General features: G+C 40.3%; 1 protein-coding gene across 5 annotated transcripts in view; it reads left to right on the plus strand.

Moving 5' to 3' along the window:
* MYO18B (myosin XVIIIB) overlaps nt 1–21,242 on the plus strand; it is a 1,573,426-nt gene that overhangs the window by 1,064,843 nt on the left and 487,341 nt on the right. For all 5 annotated transcript variants that reach the window (XM_085634174.1, XM_085634172.1, XM_085634173.1 and 2 more), the window contains one exon: nt 9,177–9,281. In XM_085634174.1, coding sequence (XP_085490300.1) covers nt 9,177–9,281 — 105 coding nt within the window. The remainder of the gene's footprint in view (nt 1–9,176; nt 9,282–21,242) is intronic.

The raw sequence follows: 21,242 nt of genomic DNA on the forward strand, positions 1-21,242 counted from the left end.
AGGTCCAGACCTTTTCACTCTGCCAGCAGAGCAGTGGCATAGCAGGCCAGCAGAGTTGCAGGCCTTCTTGCAGCAGCACACTATAGCAGTCCTTTTTCTGAGTCTTTCACATGTCCAGATGTGTACTGCAGATTTGGGTCTGGTGTTCCACTATTTACACCTGGTGCCCACTTTGAGGTGGGAGTCGTTTCTAGAGCTCTCCCTGTAGAGGTGTATGGGATGTCCTCCCTATCTATTCTGGCAACCGCTTGTCTGGGGGCGCAATAGACATGTGAAACCTATTGAGAGTGTACTGAGGCATAGTCTTTGTGATGTGCAAGTGTGGTGGGTGATATCTCTGCCCCACTGTTAAATTAGAAATGGCCCACCCTGCCAACACCTATTCCCCTTTGTCTAACTGTCTGGAAACAATATGCAAAGACCAACTGCCAGCTACTTCTAGTCATGTGACCCAGGATACATGCTGCATGCACCAAATCATTAGGACAAGAAAATGCCAAACTTTCTAAAGGTGGCATTTTCAGAATTATGACCTAAAATCCAACTTTACCATTTAGGAGGGGTTTAAATTACAATTATTTAGAGAACAAACTCGACATTAAAACCTGCTCCCAATTCGAAGTGATCACTTACTAAATGTAATAAGGAAATCCTATGTTATCTTACAGGAGAGGCAGTAGTGAAAAATGAATTTAAGAGTTTTCTGCTACCAAGACATGTAAAAGTTAAAAGTACATGTCCAACTTTTTAAATACAATGCACCCTGCCCTATTGAATGAATAGGGCCTACCCTAGGGTTGATTTAAATGTATTACAAAGGGAGTTTTAGGCTTGGCAAAAGGTTTACTTTGCCAGGTGGAAGTGACAGTTGAAAACTGAACACACAAGTTGTATTGGCAGGCTTGAGACGTTAAAATAAGCAACTTAAGTGGATGGCACAATAAGTTCTGCAGGCCCACTAGCAGCATTTAATTTACAGCCCTGGGTACATGTAGTACCACTCTACTAGGCACATATGTGTAAATTAAGTTAGTCAATTGGGTGTAGCCAATGTTGCCATGTGTGAAGGAGAGAGCACAAGCACTTTATCACTGGTTAGCAGGGGTAAAGTGCACAGTCCTAAAAGCCAACAAAGATGGGTTCAGAAAATTGGAGGGGTGAAGGCAAAAAAAGAGGGCCAAGTCCAACACGCCCCTCTCCAGCCTAACGCCAGTATAGTCAATACCCTAGTGGGCTTCCTTACTCAGGTGGCCCTCTACTGCAGAGGCATTTGTAAGTTCTATGCTCTTCTGAACTTAGTTGGATCCCCCTGTCAACACTCTCCTGAGCCACTGGACTACCATGGGGAACCTTTATCCTCATCTGTGAACCCCATCTGTTAAAATCCTAACTTTAATTTTCACACAGATGCGTTCAAAAAGGCAGACACTACTATCATGGCCAATAAAGTGATATGCCCATTTCCCTCATTGGAACCTACCTCAATTTCCAACCCAAAGAGTATTCTGCCCCTAAGGACAACATCTAGCAGAGGCCACTGACTGCTGTCTGTGTCAAAAGCCAGGCCCCAGGCCCCAGTCATCCGGGGTTTTCTTTTACCTCTGAGGTTTCAGACCTGTTTGTTAGGCATCCTCTGTCCAATTTCCCTGCCACCAGCCCAGGAGTCGTAGCCTTGGACTGGCCACTCAGCACAGGGTCTGAAACCTGATGCTAAACAGGTGCCTGGCAAGCCAGGACTTGCAGTGGCGAACCACCACCCTCCTCTAGGTTGATGCAATCTGGTTGTGTCATGCAGAAGTCTGCCTGGTACAGGTCTCTAGCCCTCTTTTTTTTATGACATTGGAGTGAGCACTTCCAGGTCAGAAGTGGCCTCACCAGGGTTAGTCTTGGGGTACTCTGTCCTCAGAGCTGGCAACCTGTGTTTCACTGGTCCTCACACTGTCTCCATCTCCTGCCCCTCCATGTGGGCCTCTGTAATCTCCTGTAGGGAGTAGTGCGCCTAGAAACCAGGGCTTTCAGAGCACTCTCTGTGCCCTTCCCTCCCAGTCCTTCTGACACTGGCCATTATTAATTTTCCAAAATACATTCAATGGGCCTCTGAGAACTAGGTGTGACCTTCGTCAGGGCCACTTCCCCACTCCATTTTAGGGTTACCAGAGCCAAAGGCTGACAAAGTCTTCCCCAAGAACCTGAATTACCTTACACACCTGTTTGGTGTACTGCCCTGGGGAGACTAGTCTCTCCACCTCCATGTTCTGAGTGGCAGAGGTATCCCTTAGGGCAGTGATCATAATCCCATTACCTCTTACATGATGGAAGTGGCTATTCCTCCCATCAGGGATCACAAGTCGTCTCTTGGAGTCCACTTAAGGGACATCAGGGCATGCTCTTCTCTCTGCTCCTGGGGGCTACCTGCCTCTATGGAGCTCTCAGATGTGGATGGTCTCTTGGTACAGATCAGGTCCCCTTGCTTGTGCCACAACAAGGCCAACTGTGAGCAATCAAAGCACCCAGGTTGGAAATTGGCCACCACTCACCAGAACCTCTTCTCCAGTCTCTAGCCCCCACACTATTATGAGACTTGTCTGAATCACTGTGGACCTTTCCCTCACTCTTCTGGGGGACTCTAAACTACACTGCTTATGAGCACTCTCATGGACTTCTTCAGACACTCTGGTACTAATCTAGAGGTCTGCCTCCTTTGCAAGCTCCTTGGGGCCAGTGAGCTTGCAGTTAATCTGGTGTTGGCGTAGTTAGAAAACAATGACTGAACATGTGCTCTCTCACTATTAAATTGTAAAGTCTCTCATAAGTGTAGACCTCACTACCCTTCACCCGGCCATCCAATGCTTTACAAAAGTAGTCCATAACATCTGTCCAGGACTAGTGAGACGGTTTGTGACTGTCCCTGAACTTCTGCCTGCACTTTTCTGGGAGGGGAGCAGGGTGGTAGATATTTTCAGATACAAATGTCCATCATGAGTGGATACTTCATCCTGTACCCTTTCCCTAGGACTAACAGTGCATCCCTCCCTTCATTGGGAAAGTGTCTCCAAAGACTAGCTCTGCGCATCTTTTGGTCAACCTCATCAGCTCAAACCACTTTTTTATGTCGTCCACCACAACAAAGTTAGGCACCTGGTCTTTGAGTATGTAGACCCTCCTGTCTACATTGGACACTCTGCATTTACTGCCACCATTTCTGCTGGACTCTGAGGCTTGTTTGAGGTTTAGGTCCAGCACCTCAAGACTCACTTCACAAGCCTACCATAGTTTCTTTTCCTCCAGAGTTAGCTTTTGCTCCGAGAGGTCTAGGGCTGTGTCAACCTCAGCCTTAGCATGGATTCCCTCTGCCTCCGCTCATGGTGCCTTTGTAGCCAGGTCCAGTTATGCACACACTTTTCAGTTTTCCAGCCATCCAGTTCCTCAGGGGACACTGCTTCCTGTGCCTGGCCAGAAGCTGGACCTCACTGCTGTTGGTATCCCACACTCTTCTGGTTCTGGAGGCAGGGGCAATATATGCACCTCTTTTTTCCCAGCTCTGAGGCTGTTGTCACGTTATCCTCCTCAGCCTGTACTTCATCATCCTTCTCATCCTCCTCCTCATCATTTGTCTGCAACTGTGTTATAGCTTGCATTTGTTCCAACAACCTCCTCCACGGCTTTAAAGGATATCTTATACTTAGGCTTTCCTGTTTTCAGTTTCTCTTTTTGGTAAATTCTGGTGGGGTTTTCTCAGAGTTTTCAAGTGATTTTAATACCTTAAAAAAACAGTGATTATCAGTGGTTACACATTCTCGCACCATTAAAAACAACAGACAGTGTTTTTCCGGTGTTTATAGAACATTTTGCTTTTATTATTGCTTGCTTTCTCCACTGATAATGCATAGATAGTGCATGTACAGTGTATGTGAGGTCCAATACATTTTTACAAATCAAACTTATTGTAGTACACCATACAATGCTTCTTCAGTGAGTCTTTGGTCATGCGTGTGCGCTTGCTATTTCCTTACCATGTAAACTTTTATCTGTGAAAAGGCCCTCTCAACATTGGCACTTGAGAGGGGCAAGGCCAAAACAGCCAGTACTCAAATTACTAACTCTGGTCAGTGACATAGCTTTCCATGCCAATACTGGTGCACTTGAAGAGTGAAAGTCTTTGGGACAGGTCCTGCAACAAATGCGTTAAACTGGGCACATATGCCCTCAGAGTTACTGAAGCGATCAAAAATGAAGCAGCACTTTTGAAAGTCTGGAGAAAATTCCCCTTTACAGAAGGGGTCTAGATCTTGTGCAGAGTATCACAGTGATGCTTCTTTGACTTCAAATTCCATGGTTGGTGAAGAGACATTTCTATGCATCATTGCAAGCGATTTCTCATACATTGTAAAATTAAATTTCCTGAATTGCCCCTCAACATTTCTTTGCTTACCAAGTGGCAAGTACTCTCACATGGAACATGTTGCAGTGCCAAAGTCACTAAAAGTGTCGCCCAGCCTACTCTCAAGGAGATGTTTCACAGCTGCACCAACAATGCTGAACACCTGGTAGACAAGGGTTTTTTCGGACTCTAGCTTATTTTATTACGTCCTCTACAGCAGTTATGTTTTACTGTAAAAATCTAAGAAAAGTAGGGTGTACTTTTTTTCACATCACTATCAATATTCAACCGAAGATCCTCACATTTCTTGCCTTTGGCATCCTCAGTCAGCAAAAATTCTGTAAACGGTTGTCACATGGTTACTATAAAATTCACAGCCTCTAGGACTGAGAACCACCAGCTAAATGACACAGTTGGGATGACTCTTTCTTTGATGCCACACGAATCACAAAATGAGAAATATTTGTGTTTTAGTTCCTGTGCATAACAAAACAGTGCACCAAAATGGAATAAAAAGTCAATAGTATTCTTCATGAACTCTGAAGATTGTAAAGATGCTTTCATCATACCATCTAGCAAGTGGTAAGGTTCTCTTATAAGGAAGTACTTCAGCTCAGGTATCGATTTTGACAAGTCATCACACAACTTTTTCATATCTGTAGCTGATTCAATGCAAATACAAACAATATCATTCCAATCTTTATTGAACTTGGCAAGAACTTTTTGCAGCAGCATTCCAAGCGACACCGCGTTTGATGTTTTCCAAATATCTGGTGTCATGTTTTTACTACTATTCCCGATGCGTTGTAACAGCACTCTTTTCACTTATACCTGTCACTACACCCTGCAATGAAGGTTGTAAGCCTGGAGTGTTTGGCAGTTCACCTGCTATAAATACTGACTCGCTAGAAAAGGGGGCTGATGTATGAAGGGTTTTACCTGTTCTCTTTGGGTAAATGTGATGGTACATATTGAGAAAGATTCCTATGAAACCAGTCCTTGTACCTATCAGTAAAAGAATCAAAAGTAGCCAAAATATCAAATATGATTTAGATATTTCCTGATTCTCTACAGTTTATAACATAATTAAATACAACCTAAAACATGCTTATAAACCCTGCATCTTTAGACCAAAGACCACAAAAGTAAAAAAAAAGAAAAAGGAAGAAGAAACAATATTTTCTTGCTGCTACCTTGTGTAACAAAGTTACATTGTATTGGCCCCTTTAGGAAGAAGTGCAAAATGACTTTTTCACTCTCCTTTTCCTTTCTTTTTGATGGCATTTAGTTTGTGGTTGTGCAGGTGTTTTTTCAGTGTTTATATGTTTATACTGGTGGGGCCATTTCAATTTTGATGGGGTGTTATTAGTTATTATAGGTTTAAACCTAAAACAGGATAGCCTACTTATACTCCAAATTTGTAGAGTGTCTGGACCCCTTGGCTGATTTCAGTCCCTTCTCTCTGCACAACTTTTTCACCTTAGCTGTGCTGAAGCTTTCAAGGTTGCCATTCCTTCTTTGCAGGCAAGAGTCACAGGCACACATAATATGAGGCAGGATTTAAATTTGGAAAAAGGGGAAATATGGCCAATCAAGAAGAATTTAAAAAGAGATGAAGCTGGTATCAAATTATTTCTAATGAGATTTTAGTGTTACACAAAATCACTTAATGGCACTGCACAAACAAAAGTAGTGGATCACACCACTGCTACCAATGTGAGAAAGTGGGTTGTTGGTTGAGGGGGGTGTGAGCCCTTCACAAGTAACTGCAACAATCCTTATCAGGGTGAACCTTAAAAAGTAACTAAATTAAGTTGTACTTAACCATCTGGTAGCTTGGCACAAAAGCAGTCATGGTTCACTTAGTAGCAAATCTGTATAAATAACATGAGAAGAATCCCGCACCAATTTACAAATATAGAGTAAAATGTAATAAATTATTTGACAACAAAATGACAAAAATTCAATCACTAGAAACGTAGATGTGCAATTTCAAAGATTTAATTAAGTATATCGCCTAACAGCACAAAGCGTCACTCATGATTATCTGTCCATGCGTGACCAGATGAAAGTTACAAGTTCATGCCGAACTCACTGGAATACAGGTCAGATACAGGGACCAGGTAAGTCCCACTGAAAAAGTAACCTTCTCAAAGTTTGCGGTGGGGGAGGCTGCAAGGAGCATGGAGAGTGTTGCAGAAGGCCATCGCTGTAGCATGAAGATCCTGTCGGGCATCACAGACACAGATCATTGCAGGAGCTTCGAGCTGGAGGTCACTGCGGGCTGTCCATGCTGTAGCACAAAGTGCATATCTCACAATGGCCGTCATTGCTGGTGGTTGCTGTAAAGCGAAGAGTTGGGTGCACCAGAGTTTCGGTCTGGCAGTCGGGACTTAGGCATATTGAGGCTGACAGCGATGTAGTGCGAGTCAGCTACACCAAGCAGACTGTTCCCAGTGGGGATTGGAAGTTGGGAAGTTCCAAAACATTTTTAAGTCCCAATCTAAAAAGGGATTTTTTGCTTTTGCTGAAGAAAATCTCTACTCCATGCAGGACAAACCTGAAATTCAGTCTAGCGAAGTTCAGGAACAGCTGTTTTAAAAAAGTTCTCTAACTTCTGCTGGTGTATGTTGGACCTGACCCTCTCTGCAGGGTCACCCCCAAACGTTCTGCCTTTACCCTACACTTTTTTCTGAATCTATTTTTGCTGGCCTTAGGAGTCTGTACAATTTACCACTGCTAACCAGGGCTAATAGCTTGTGCTCTCTCCTTAAAACATGGTAGCATTGCCGACTATCCAATTGGCATATTCAATTTACCTGTATGTCCCCAGTAAAGTGGCCCTACCTCTCCCCAGGGCCCATAACTTAAATGCTGCTTGTCGGTCTGCAGCACACATAGTACCACCTACTAACATAACCCTTTAAACATGACTTAGGCCTGCCATTGTAGCCTGTGTGTGCAGTCTTGAACTGCCATTTTGACTTGGCAAAAATAAACTTTTGCCAGGCTCAAACCTTCAATTTTAATGCATATAAGTCACCCCTAGGATAAGCCTTGGTATAGCCTAGAGGACAGAGTGCAAAGTATTTAAAAGGTATGATGTACTTTTAAGTTCCAAATGTCCTGGAAGTAAAACATTCTTAGATTTGTTTTTCATTACTGCAGAGCCTACCTCTTCCATTGTATAACATTGGAGTTACCTTTTTACAATTAATAAGCTGTCATTTCCAAATGTGAACAATTAACCGGTTCATGTTTGATGTCTTTAGAATTATAATGAAAATCCGAACATATGAAATAGTCAGATTTAAACTTACAATTTTAAAAATGCCACTTTTAGGAAGTTAGCATTTTCCTGCCTCAGCCATTTAGCGCCTGTACCCTGTCCTGGGTCACATGGCTGGTTGTAGTTGACAATTGTGCTTTGTATATTCCTCTTAGACAGCCACAGACAATAGAAAGCTTAGGTGCCCCTGGATAGGACATCACTAGCAAGATGGGAGAGAGTTGCTGGACCCAGTCCTACTTATTTTGAATATGCTGTGTCCTGCTTCCACGCAAAGGACTTTATCTCCCCTGTAGTTAGCCTGGAACCAGTAAGGGAAGGCAGGATGTCTGGGGAAACCTCTAGAAGCTTCTCCCGTACTTCAACGGCACAACTGGTTATAGATACTGGAGCTCAGATACCAACTCTTCAGTACACTTCTGGATATGTGGATACTCTGCTAGTAAGAAGGACTGCTTTGCTGCTGAAGGACTGCCTTTCTGCTCGACTGCTGTCCTGCTGGACTACTGCCTTGCTGGACTGCTGTCTTGCTGTGCTGATCTGCTGCCTGCTGACATCTTGCCTTGGTGACAAGGAGCTGACTTTCAGCTCTTGAACCCAGAGCCCCAGATTGACTTCAAGGGGCTAGTTGGGTGGCCTCCTGATCTGAATCCTCAGGGACACAACACCTCAGGGTGTTTTTGTGCACCTTCCTGCACAAAAACAATCCTGAGAGGCATATTCCTCTGTGTATGTGTGCTGCATATAGCAGCACATATAGAAAGAGGAAGTATTGAGTAGAAATAAAGACATTTCTACTTGTTACACCTTTCCTTGAAAGGTGTATCTTTTTGGCACATTCCCAGGTTTCCAATGCTGGTAAATCAGGCAATGTGTCAAAATCCATGGGAGTTGTGTGAGAGCACCAATGGAACGCCTTCCCAGGACAGAGTAAGGCAACACAGCAATTTGCACTGCGTTGCTTTTACTGCAGACTTATGGAGCCACTCAGGGCCATGCAGAGTGGCCTTGCGTGGCTTCATGTTTGTGTTGCTCATGTACCACGGTGCATGGTGCAAATGCGACGCAAAGCGGGTCATAAATATGGCCCCGTGTTTTTAGTTGTTGTTTATCATTCAATACAATTCATGTTTATTTCTGGGATAAATCCTATACAACATACACAATATCATTAAAACATTTACATATATTACATCACAAGAATTAAAATGTCACAATAATCATAAAAAGACTTCCATTGTACAAATGAAAAAGAAACAGGCTGTGGTCTTGTTTGGTTTGTATTTTCCAGTGTATGCAACAAATCAATAAAATGTGTTTATATATAAAAGAAACAAATACCAATAACAATCAGTTTGAAACGCACATATAAAACATGTCTAGTCGTGTTATCAGGTTTATTGTAGATGTTATAGCCGGTTTGCAAAATTCATTGCAAAAAGCGCCCTTTCCATGCCCTTCTAATGATGTCTGCCTTGTGTATGTGTTTTCAATGTTTGTGTCCAGCTCCGCCAGCTTGAAATGCAATTGGAACAGGAATTTGAAGAAAAACAGATGGTGCTGCATGAAAAACAAGATTTGGAAGGGCTGATTGGCACCCTGTGTGATCAGGTAGGAGAACTGTTGTTTTCTGTCATTCCGAGAAATAATGTCCCAGTTTCTGGGAGAGGATTCAAGAAACCACTTTAATTCTCTACTCCCCCAAGCAATATTGTTTCGTTCTTTCATTGTCTGACATTAAAGTGAATTTTTAGTGCTAAAGAAATACTGAGGGAAATAAATAGAATCAGGCAATGAGATTTTTTTTTCAATGCAAAGCGCCCATCAGGGACACTGAGGCCACTCGGCTACCAAAGTAACTTCAACTATGAATAACTTGAGACAGGTGCAGCCTGGAAGGTTGAGGCTGTCCTCGATTGTTCTTTGATTAAATGGGATGCCAACCAGCATTACATTTGCAGTGGAGGCTTATTTCAGATATTGGTCCCAATTCACAAAATACATTTTGAAGTGCACAAAGTAGTACTCCAGTAGCTCTACTTCATGTAATAAAAAATGCAGTTCACAAACATACAGCTGGATATTGCACATCTGTTTCTACTATCATTCCAGTACATAGATTTCCTCCCCCGGTGACATAGATCTCCACGCAAAGTATAGGATTTAGTAGTAAATGTGAGAGGGACAAGCGAAAGTGGTTTAAAATTGGTGAATAATTACTAGAAAATGGAGGTTTAAGGGAAATGGAAAAAGGGGCTTAGTGAAGGATATGCTAATCCAAAACACACACTCACATAAAAGTAAGGAAATGCTATTTTCAAAATGCTCTTCCAATTCTACTCTGATAGTGATAAAAACAAACTAATATACTCCAGCCAAGCTTCGATGTAAATCAAGCACCACACTCGGGCAAGTGCATGCACTGGTGCTGCAAATTAATAGGTATACAAAACAGTGATGGATGGAAGGCTTTAATTAATCTCAGACACTGATAATCACTCGGCCCATATCCCAATCCATTGTTATTCTGCACAGCATACCTCCGCAATTTGGATTTAGCTACATTCAAATCATCTTGACCCTGCTCCAAAAAGAACAGTCCAGCCCAAACTGACAAGCCAGATCCTCCCTGAACCAGAGCACAAGCAATCCAGGACAGGTTGCACCCTAGTTATGGGCTCATCAACTGGGCACAGCTTTGTCCAAGTGACACAGTGTGCATGGGACCCACATCTGAGCATACTCGTCCCACTTAGGAAGACAAAATAAGTATACAAAACAGTGATAGATTAAATACTTGACTTAACCTCAGCCACTGGTAATCACTCAGGGTCGCACCCCAATCCATCATTATTCTGCACCCAGCCACCTCAGTTTGGAGCCAGCTACATGCAAATCATTCTTGACCCTGCTCCAATAGGAACAGTCCTGCCCGAACTGCCAAGCCAGGTCCAGCCTGAACTGGAACACAAGCAACCCAGGGATGGTTTCACCCTAGTTATGGGCTCATCAGCTGGGTACAGCTCGGTTCCAGTGAAACAGTGTGCATGGGACTGGGATGTGGCCCGAGTGATTGCCAGTGGCTGAGATTAATTCAAGCATTCCTCCCATCACCTTGTTGTTTTTGAATTTGCTGCTCTAAGTACGCTGGGTATGCCCAGTCGTGGGTCCCGGTCTCCCTGTGCCCCTGAAACCAAGCTATACCCGGCTGAAGAGCCCCATCTAGGGTGAAACTGGTCATAGGTTGCTTGTGTTCCGGTTCAGGGAGGTTCGGGTCTGGCAGTTCAGGCTGGACTGGTCCCATGAGGAGAAGGGTCAAGACTGTTTTGCATATGGCTGGGTCCAAATTGAAGAGGAATTGTGCGCAAAAACAATGGATTTGGATGCAGGCAGAACGATTGCCAGGGACTGAGTTTAATTCAAGCATTGCATCAATCACCTTGTTTTAAAAATAAAATAAAATGGCAGGCGTGCTATAACACTAACATCCCAAAGTAAAAACTGTAAAATAAAACAAAATCGAAATAAAGTCCTTCCAAGTGGTATATATATATATATATATATATATATATATATATATATATATATTACCTACTGGCGGTCGCCAGTAGGTAGTTATAGTTAGGACCACGTTTCCATAGGAAATCCGCAACATTCTATTTTGAATAACTTTTGCGCCGGTCGACGAATCCTCGCGAATTTTTCAAAATAGGTGGGGCGCTACGCTCCGCTCCTACCCTGAAAGTCTCGGGGGGATTCGTCAAGCGGGGGCTGAGATAAAAGGGGGGTCCCAAAACGCGTTTTTCCCATGCATTTTTCCATAGGACCTTTAGACAGGGCTACAGCCCGAACGGCTGAACAGAATTACTAGAAATTTGGCAGAGAGGTAGTCCTCAGGTCAAGGAAGTGCCTTTTGTAGGTTTGGTGTAAATCTGTTCAGTAGATTCTGAGAAAATAGCCTTTAAATCAATATATATATCTGAGCCAGCTTACGGTGCGCTTACGGTACGCTTACCGTACGCGTACGGTGGCGTGCGCGAGCGCGATTCTGATTGGCTCTTATATCTTAGTAAACATTCGAATCGGCCGAAACCAGGAAGCTGCGGCCGCCATTTTCTCTCTCGCACTGAGAGCGATTTTTAAAATTTAAAGCCCAAAAACATGTAAAGGGGCTGTTTAGACAGCTCCCACACACATAGGCATGTTGAGGGAGTCCCCAAAGATCCTCCAAGGCCAAAAACGGAATTTTTATTTTTTCGGTAATTTCGCCGATTACGCTTACCGTACGCGTACGTTAAAAGATAATTAAAAAACAAAACATCATCCATACTCTCTGCACCCCGTGTGTAATTGGTGGCCAAAGGCCACCAATTGTGCATGGCTTATCACTATTGAAAAAAACTAAAATTTAAAAAAAAAAAAAATAAAAAAAAAAATTATCCACACTCTCTCCACCCCGTGTGCAAATGGTGCCCGAAGGGCACCATTTGTGCATGGCTTATAAAATATATGAAAAATTAAAATATTACCTTTCAAAACGAAGTGCATTATATGTCCTCCACGTGCGCACGGTGCGCGAAGCGCATCGTGCGTACATGGCCCATCTAGCGTAACGTGGGCACGCGGTGCGCGTAGCGCACCGCGTGCCCACCGTGCGTGCATGGCACTAACTGCGTAAAGTGGGCGCGCGGTGCGCGAAGCGCACCGCGTGCTCACTGTGCGCGCACGGTGCGCGAAGCGCACCGTGCGCGCACAGAACGAACTGCGTTAAGTGGGCGCGCACGCCACGAATGGCGTAAAGTAACTTAGCATTTAAAAAAACGTACAAATTCACTGAAAAAACCATAGGTTTCACACACGTTATAGTTAGGAATTAGCATTTAAAAAACCTTGCAAATTCACTGAAAAAACCATAGGTTTCACACATGTTATAGTTAGCGGAAATGTTACTGATAAAAAACCAATGAAATTCCCCCGTTATAGTTACTGCAGGCAACTATAACTCACGCGACCGCAATCTTCTGCTGATGACATATGTGTCTTTATGAAAAAAAAATATTTGTAATATATGTATAGCTAAAAATGTATGGAAGAAGACATGGGCAAATAAGTGTCTAAATACAGTATTAGCATCAGCAGAGGATTGCGGTCGCGTGAGTTATAGTTGCCTGCAGTAACTATAACGGGGGAATTTCATTGGTTTTTTATCAGTAACATTTCCGCTAACTATAACATGTGTGAAACCTATGGTTTTTTCAGTGAATATATATATATATATATATATATATATATATATATATATATATTCACTGAAAAAACCATAGGTTTCACACACGTTATAGTTAGGAATTAGCATTTAAAAAACCTTAGAAATTCAGTGAAAAAACCATAGGTTTCACACATGTTATAGTTAGCTGGACATTTTACTCGTAAAAAACCAATGAAATTGCCCCGTTATAGTTAGTTCAGCTAACTATAACTCGCGCGCCCGCAATGCACTGCTGATGACGTCACATATTACATCACTCATGACATGGTCAGTGACATCACTCATGACATCACTGATGACATCTCAAATGACATCACTGATGACCTCACTGATGACATCATCCAGTGAATGTGTGTTTTTCTGAAAATTAAATATGTTTTATATATGTATATCTCAAGGTCGAAGGAAGAATAAATGGGTATATAAGTGTCTAAATGGATGATTTGTTTTTGAAAAATTGATTGTGTAACTGACTGATTAAGTGTATCTCTCACTTTGTGTATAAGTGGCTGCATGGGTTGGTGAGTAGCTACATGGGTGTCTATATAGGTTATTAGTTGTTTTTTTGAGTATCAGTCTGAGTGTCTGTATGGTTCGGTGGGGGGTATTACGTAGTGCATAGGTGCATGAATGAGTGACTCACTGTTTGTATGTGTTGAAGACAGCATGTGTGCAGGACTGTATGGGTGGATGAGTGTGTGTATGGGTGTGTTAGTGAGTGAATGACTGTCTCAATAGTGTCTTCAGGAGTAACTACATATGTTTTAAACTAGTATATGTGACTATTGGTGTATATATGTGAGTATATGTGAGAGGGAGAGATTGAAAGAGTTCCTGTATGAATAAGTATGTGTTTCTATAAGTGATTGTTTAAAAGACTAAGTATGTGTAAGTTTCCGTAGAAGTAAGTGTGGTGGTGTGTGTATAACTGTATATGCAGGTGAATGTATGTTTGATTCTTTATTAGCATGAGTGACTATGTGTGTGAGTAACTCTATGGATGAGTGGCATTATGTAACAGGATGTATAGGTGTATGAGTACATATGATGAGTGAGTACATGTATGAGTGACTGTATAGGACTGTTGGTGAATGAGTGGATGTGTATGTGGATCTTAGAATTACTGAAGAGGTTGTTGTAACTGGTATTGGTATGTCCATTGTTTTGAAAATTTTAGTCTCTATTTTTGAATGTGTGTATCAAAGCTTATATTAAGGTGAGAGGAGGTCTGCCACTCTATCACAAGGATGATGTCATCAGTGAGGTCATCAGTGATGTCATTTGAGATGTCATCAGTGATGTCATGAGTGATGTCACTGACCATGTCATGAGTGATGTAATATGTGACGTCATCAGCAGTGCATTGCGGGCGCGCGAGTTATAGTTAGCTGAACTAACTATAACGGGGCAATTTCATTGGTTTTTTACGAGTAAAATGTCCAGCTAACTATAACATGTGTGAAACCTATGGTTTTTTCACTGAATTTCTAAGGTTTTTTAAATGCTAATTCCTAACTATAACGTGTGTGAAACCTATGGTTTTTTCAGTGAATTTCTAAGGTTTTTTAAATGCTAATTCCTAACTATAACGTGTGTGAAACCCATGGTTTTTTCAGTGAATTTCAAAGGTTTTTTTAATGCTAATTCCTAACTATAACGTGTGTGAAACCCATGGTTTTTTCAGTGAATTTGCAAGGTTTTTTAAATGCTATTTTTTTTTTTTATTCTTCATTTTTTTCAAACATATTTTTAATTTAATTTTCTTTCCTTTTATAAAGACTATGCTTAAATTTTTAAAATCCTTAAATATTTTTTTTTAATATATTTTTTTAAATAAACATGTAAAATTTATTTCCAGATTTTTTTTTTTTTTTATAGTACGCGTACCGTAAGCTCACGGTAAGCGTACGGTTTACGCAACGTCCGTAATCTATCTACGCTGCTTGCGTATAGTTACGTACTTTGCGTAGCCGCGCGTACTGCGCGTGGGACGCGTGCGCGCTTACGCCACACGCGCACGTTACGCGGAAGTGCCTGGGAGTGACTGTTATGCGCATGCGCGCAAGCGCGTGTCTTTTTTACGCGCACGCGTACTTTTTGCCGTAAGCGTACCGTAAGCGTACCGTAAGCGTACGGTAGGTCATGTGATCTTGAAACACAACTTTTGATTGGTTGAAACTACTTTCAGTTCTAGAACTCTCCTACACCACACCCATTCCCCTCATTTCTGCTTGTGATCCCTTGGGAGAAGGAGCTGGTTTGTCTTTGGGATACGATGGCAGAACAGCAGAGCTCTTCTGAGAGTGAGGCTAGCACCAGCAGCACTGTCTTGAGGCAGAGATCGAGGAAACAAAAGCCTTCTTATGTTTGGGATTATTTTACTTTTCCAGAAGGCCAGCAAAAGGTGAATGCACCCTTAGTTACTTGCTGTCTGTGTAAGCGTGTACTTTCTAGAGGTAATCCTGACAGGAAGTATTCCTTTGGGAATCACACCATGAAGAGGCACCTCCAGGATGTACACGGAAGGACACATGGTCATCTTTTTGGAGGTAACTCTTCAGAAAGACGAGCCAGTACATCCACAGCAGCTCAGCCTGGACCATCATCTGCAGGGCTGACTCCTTCCTCTGCAGGTCAGGTGAGCCCTTCATCTGTGGGGGGAGCATCTCCTTCTGCTGGCCCTCTGGAAATTAACCCTCGATTTCTGAGGGTTGATATTCGATGTGCCTCTTGTCATGATCTAATTTGTCATAGGGAGACCAGTGTTTCCCTAGTGAACCTCAAAATAGATCAGCACACTTGTCACAGAGACTAATTTTCCCATGCTTCCTTTCCTCTGTCCCTGCATGAACACAACGGTTCTTTTAAGAGCCAACCTTATCTTTCATCTTTTTTTTACATATGTTTTTAAAAACCTTTTTTTTTTTTTTTTTTACCGTACGCGTACGGTGCGCGTACCTTTTTTTTATTTTTTTAAAAAAACACTAAAAATCAATTATCACATTACAAGGTCCTTGAGAGACTACAATTATTATTATTGACTTACCATACTCACTCAAAAAAATATTTATTCATTTGTTTTTTTTAAAAATAGTTTTAAAAATGGTTGTAGTTTTCGAAAATTTTCTATATCGATCTGAAAAAAAAGAAAAAAGTATTAATATTTTTTTAACAATTTATAATACAGTATACATATTTACATTTTTTTCCAAAAAATATTTTTGCCTTATTTTTGCTGTTTTCAGAATATATTGCATTTCACTATAAATTGTGAAAGCAATTGCATTCATCATTTTACAGCGGGCAAAAAAAAATAACAATCTCAAAGATTGTATTAAAAAAGCCCAGAATCTCTTCTCACTTAAACTTATCATTACAGAAATGCATATTATTCTTAAAAAATATCATCTAAAAACAATACTTATTTCTTTAAAATACCGTCTGATATGTTTGTTTCAGAAGTATAATCACAATATTATATCTCAAATAACTCCAAAATACATCTGATTTCATTTCCTTTAGGCCAAATAGTATTTTTTTTTTTTTTTTGGAATAAATTTCCAAGGGAAATCCATTAAAATTCTAAAGTTTAATCTGTCTAGATCTCACCGATTCTCTGTAACATTTTGGTTCACGAAAATTTTTTGAATAATTTATTTAGTCCACAATAGAATTGCTTACTTTTCCACATGGCCAAATAGTAATTTTTTAAATCATTTTTGAAAAAATTTCCAATGGCAGTCCAATAGCATTCCAAAATTTAAAATGTGCAGAAGTTACCGATTATCTCTAAATTATTGGTTTTTCAAAATTGCATTAAAAATTAAAAAAGTCCACATTACAATTGGTTATCTTTCCTTTAGGCCAAATGATAATTTTAAAAATATTTTTTCTACAAAATTGCAATGGTAATCCAGTAAAATGGTAAAATTATTTTGTCCAGATCTTGCCAAGTCTCTCTAAAATTTAGGTTTCAGGAAGATTAGATAGGAATTTGCTAAATCAAAAGGCAAACGTTGTTTGAAAATCAATTGGGAATCATTACACAGTGTCCAGCCTTTTTCACATTTTAGATAAACTGTGTAATGTCCAGAAGTAACAGTAGGTCCTTCATGGAAAATTATTGCAACAGTTACAAAAGTTTTTCCTGAAATTGATAATTGCTGTCCTGTAAACTTCTTTATTAAAGTATCCATTTTTGAACCATCAGCTCTACATCGTTGCATCATTAAAATTACATACTGTCCGTATTCCCTTAAAATTAATGTTGAAAACATGTCAGAATTACACTCACCACATTTCATGCTATGATTAGCATCTTTAACTAATTTTGCAAAAGTGACTGTTTTACTCTCTGGCAATGTCAAATAAATAAACCTTTCATTATCAACAATAGAGCCACATATATTATAACAATTATCACAACTATGTTCCCATTTATAAGAGAGACCAAAAAAAATGTCAATGGGAACTCCTTCTTCTTCCACTACCTGAAGAAAATACATCAAAAATTCGTGTGCATCTTGCTGTTCATTTTGAGAAAACTGTGTTCGTCCTGAACATACATCTAAAAGTTTTCTAATATCAGTAGCACTTTCTATTTGAGTTTTATCTTTACTCAGCTTTTGAAAAAGGAGACTCAGCTCTGAACAGAATCTTTTTCCCTGATTTACTATTATCTGCTCTTGCAAACTTTCCAGATAAAATGCAACATTCAGCACTACATTAGCGTAGCAGTTGACACCAGAGCTATTTTCAAAATGACATCCTACAACCTGTTCTTCATTGTCCTTTTTCTTTTTGCTTGCAATTACATCACTCCTCTTTTTTTTCCTCTTCTCTATATCTTCATTACAGATATTCTCATTTCTCCTTTTACGAGAAACTACACGTTTCTCCAACACAGGATACTGACCTAAATGAGGAGCATAGCTTCTTCTTAATCTATTATACTCCTTTACACAGTTTGTATCAGCACTAACTTTTGAGTCATCAAAGTCTATCATGAATAAACCTGATAATGTTTTGACTCGTGACAAAGCTACATATGCCATACCTTCTTTGAACACAGTTGAACCAATGTTCACAAATGCACAATCTACAGTCAATCCTTGAGACTTGTGGATAGTTACAGCATATGCTAGAGAAAACGGAAACTGCTTCCTACGTACATATAAGTCTTTCACAAGCATAAAACGAACTGTACAACGACAAATATCTTTAACTTCATCTATCTGATCAAATTTTATCTGTAAACATTCAATTCCTTCTTTTTTCTGATAATTAATAAAACCCACAACTCTTCCCATCGCTCCATTCACTAAGCCTTTCTCAACATCCAAATTTCTCCTTAAAAATACTCTACAGTTCATGCAAACATATAGATTTTTTTCTAATCCTGCTGTTTTGGAGATGTTCTTCTCTAGTGAGTCCAATTTATTTTTCAGTTTGCCTGTTACTGTGACAGTAATTCTTCCATCCTCAATTTTGTCCACTGCTTCCAATTTCCTGATCTCTTCCTTTTCCAATTTCAAAAGCTCCTCATTAAATATTGAGCATTCACGTAGAGTTGGCATTAAGCAGATGACACTTTTGTTTTCTGCAATATTCTTGTATATTTTCTCTGCAACTATTTCTTCCTTTGGAAATAAATTATGTAGCAGCCGACTCTGTAATGCTTTTTTCCCAACTTCTGTGAGTAGTCCAATTCTGATATCTTTCAGAATACTTCCATATTCTTCATCGTTTGCTTGCCTCATATTAGTTGTAAGTTCCTTGTACTCAAAGAAGGACCAAATATTTGTATTTCCAATGCTTCCCAATGACTTCTTCGTGTCTTCATGTGTCACAGTATTAAACACTGGTTGTCCTTTAACTGGAGTAAGTTGCAAAAGATCCCCAAAAACTATGACGTGTTTTCCACCAAATAACACGTCATAGTCTGTCTTCAAAATTTGCTGCATTCTTAAATGCACAAAGGCAAGCATTAAGTTTGATACCATGCTCACCTCATCAATAATGAGAACTTGCATCTTCTTCAATACTCTTGAAACTTCCAAGGATGCTTCTCCAGTTAGCTTGTTGAATTGTATTTTGTTCTCATGCTCCACTGGTAACATTAGCAAACGATGTAAGGTGATTCCTTTTATGTTATATGCTGCTAACCCAGTTGGAGCAGTAACCACACAAGACAAAGTAGAATCCGTTTTTTGCTTTAGGTAGCTTCTGATGACTTTAATTAGGAAACTTTTTCCAGTGCCAGCTTGTCCGCTTACATACATCCTGATTGGATGAAATGATGTGCATGAGCACTCTTTTTTTATATGTAGAAATCCGTGATCAATTTTGTTTTTGATCTCTTCATAAATGTGTTGCTGCTCTTGATTCAGTTGTCTTTCCAAATTTTGTAAGTCTATAAATTCTTCTTGAGCTTGATTCATAGCCGTTTCCACTTCATTCATGGCTATTGATGCTTCATTTTCAACGATTGGTTGTCCTAGGGGATCTTGACTGTATGTTCCTGAACTTTGGCTGTCCTGAGAACTGTCTCTAGCTATTTCTGCTGCAATTGTAGTTTCCTGTTCAATTTCTTCATTTAACATTTGCAGATAAGTTGAGAATGTACTGCATTGTATGCTGTCTTTGCAAGCATTAAAAGAATCTTCATAGCTCTGGAATTCTCCCAGTAGTTCATCCTCTGTACGCCATGGTTTAAACAACTGTAAAAGAGCCAAGTAGTAAAATTCTTTCTTGTCGGTAGTGTCGCAACTCAGCTTCCGGTGATTTATCAAACTTCCTTTGGTTTGCTTCACCAAACATCCTTCTTCACCAACAACTTTATATTTTCCACTGTTGATGTCTTCTGCAGCTTTCCGTGAATAAATGTAGTTCTGCAACACTTCATAGAGACACATGTTCTCCAGATGATGACTTCTCTTGGGATAATATGTGTCCAACATGTTTGTTTTCAATATATCTGTACTTTCTGGGTCATTCTCAGCCAAATATTCAATTTCTCCAACAGATTTCAGTACCCGATTTCTCATTGCTGCAAGGCCTAAACTTGCCCAAATTATTCTTCTTGACTTCGAGTAGAGACTTGCAGAAGATAACCTATCTGAACATTCGTAGGATCCAATTTCTCGATGCGATAACATCTTCAAACTGAAACTGTACAGCTTCTTACTGACAGTCTTCTCGTGAGAAATCTCTTCCCACATTTCCTTCAATTCTGTTTTTTCTGATTTCGTAATGTAAGACGTTACATATCGTGCAACAGCAATGGAATTGTCAGCTACATACTGTATATCCATGTTAGCGTTCCACATGGATAAAATGACTGGGTTGTAGTCATTTATATTTTTTGATTCTTCTTTTCTTTTAAGGTTGTAGGTATTCTTAGGTGATTTTCTTGTGATAGTATGTCTCACAGCTGACATAAAACTGTTGACTCTTCCATTTGAAAGAACAGGTCTAGGAAATCCAAATTGACATTTAGTGTAGTATTTTTCTTTGCTCTTGTATTTCCGTCGACAGTATTTTCCACACCGATGACTTTGGAAACGTAGAACTTGCTCCTTTAACTTGTTCTCTTCTGTGCTTTTTGGTATACCACATGTTGCATATTCTTCAATGTAAGATAACACTGCTTCATCAGTATCTGTTCCAAACTTTGGGGCATCCTTGATCCACAGCAGCATATGAATATGAGGAGCACCTCTTGCCTGGTACTCTTTTCTCCAAAAGAAATCCACTACTTCTCCAAGGGGTGGATTTTTTTTATTGCAGATGAAGGACATCATAGCCTCAAATCTATGATTGAAATATCTGCAAACATTAACCGGATCCAATGAGCACAGTTCTCCTGCTGTCTTGTATTCGATGTTTTTAATGTTTGAATTGGCCTCTCGTAGAAAATCCAGTAAATCATCCCAAGCGTACTCGGCACAGCTTAGGGTAAGGAACCATGTTGGTGTTCCTAAATTGCGTAACATGCATTTTAGTTCACCATGGCGTCGGTACCAATATTCATTTGTCCCACTCTGACAAGCCATCAGATTGATCAGTTGTGTTTCCAAATGATCATCTCGGTGCTGCACTTTCTCCATAAAATCCTTAGCAGACACATTTTGTAAATGTACTCCACTTTTTAAAATGTGATTTACTGCATAAGACAGTGCAGACAAGTCGCTTTCAAATAAAAGATGGAACAAATAAGGAATACTTTGTCGAAATCTGGGATCTTCAGCATATAGTCTTGTAGTCCGATACTCAGAAGCTGGAATCTGTTCTGGACGTTCATC

Source organism: Triturus cristatus, chromosome 11, assembly GCF_964204655.1.
Source record: "Triturus cristatus chromosome 11, aTriCri1.1, whole genome shotgun sequence".
Taxonomy (NCBI): Eukaryota; Metazoa; Chordata; class Amphibia; order Caudata; family Salamandridae; genus Triturus; species Triturus cristatus.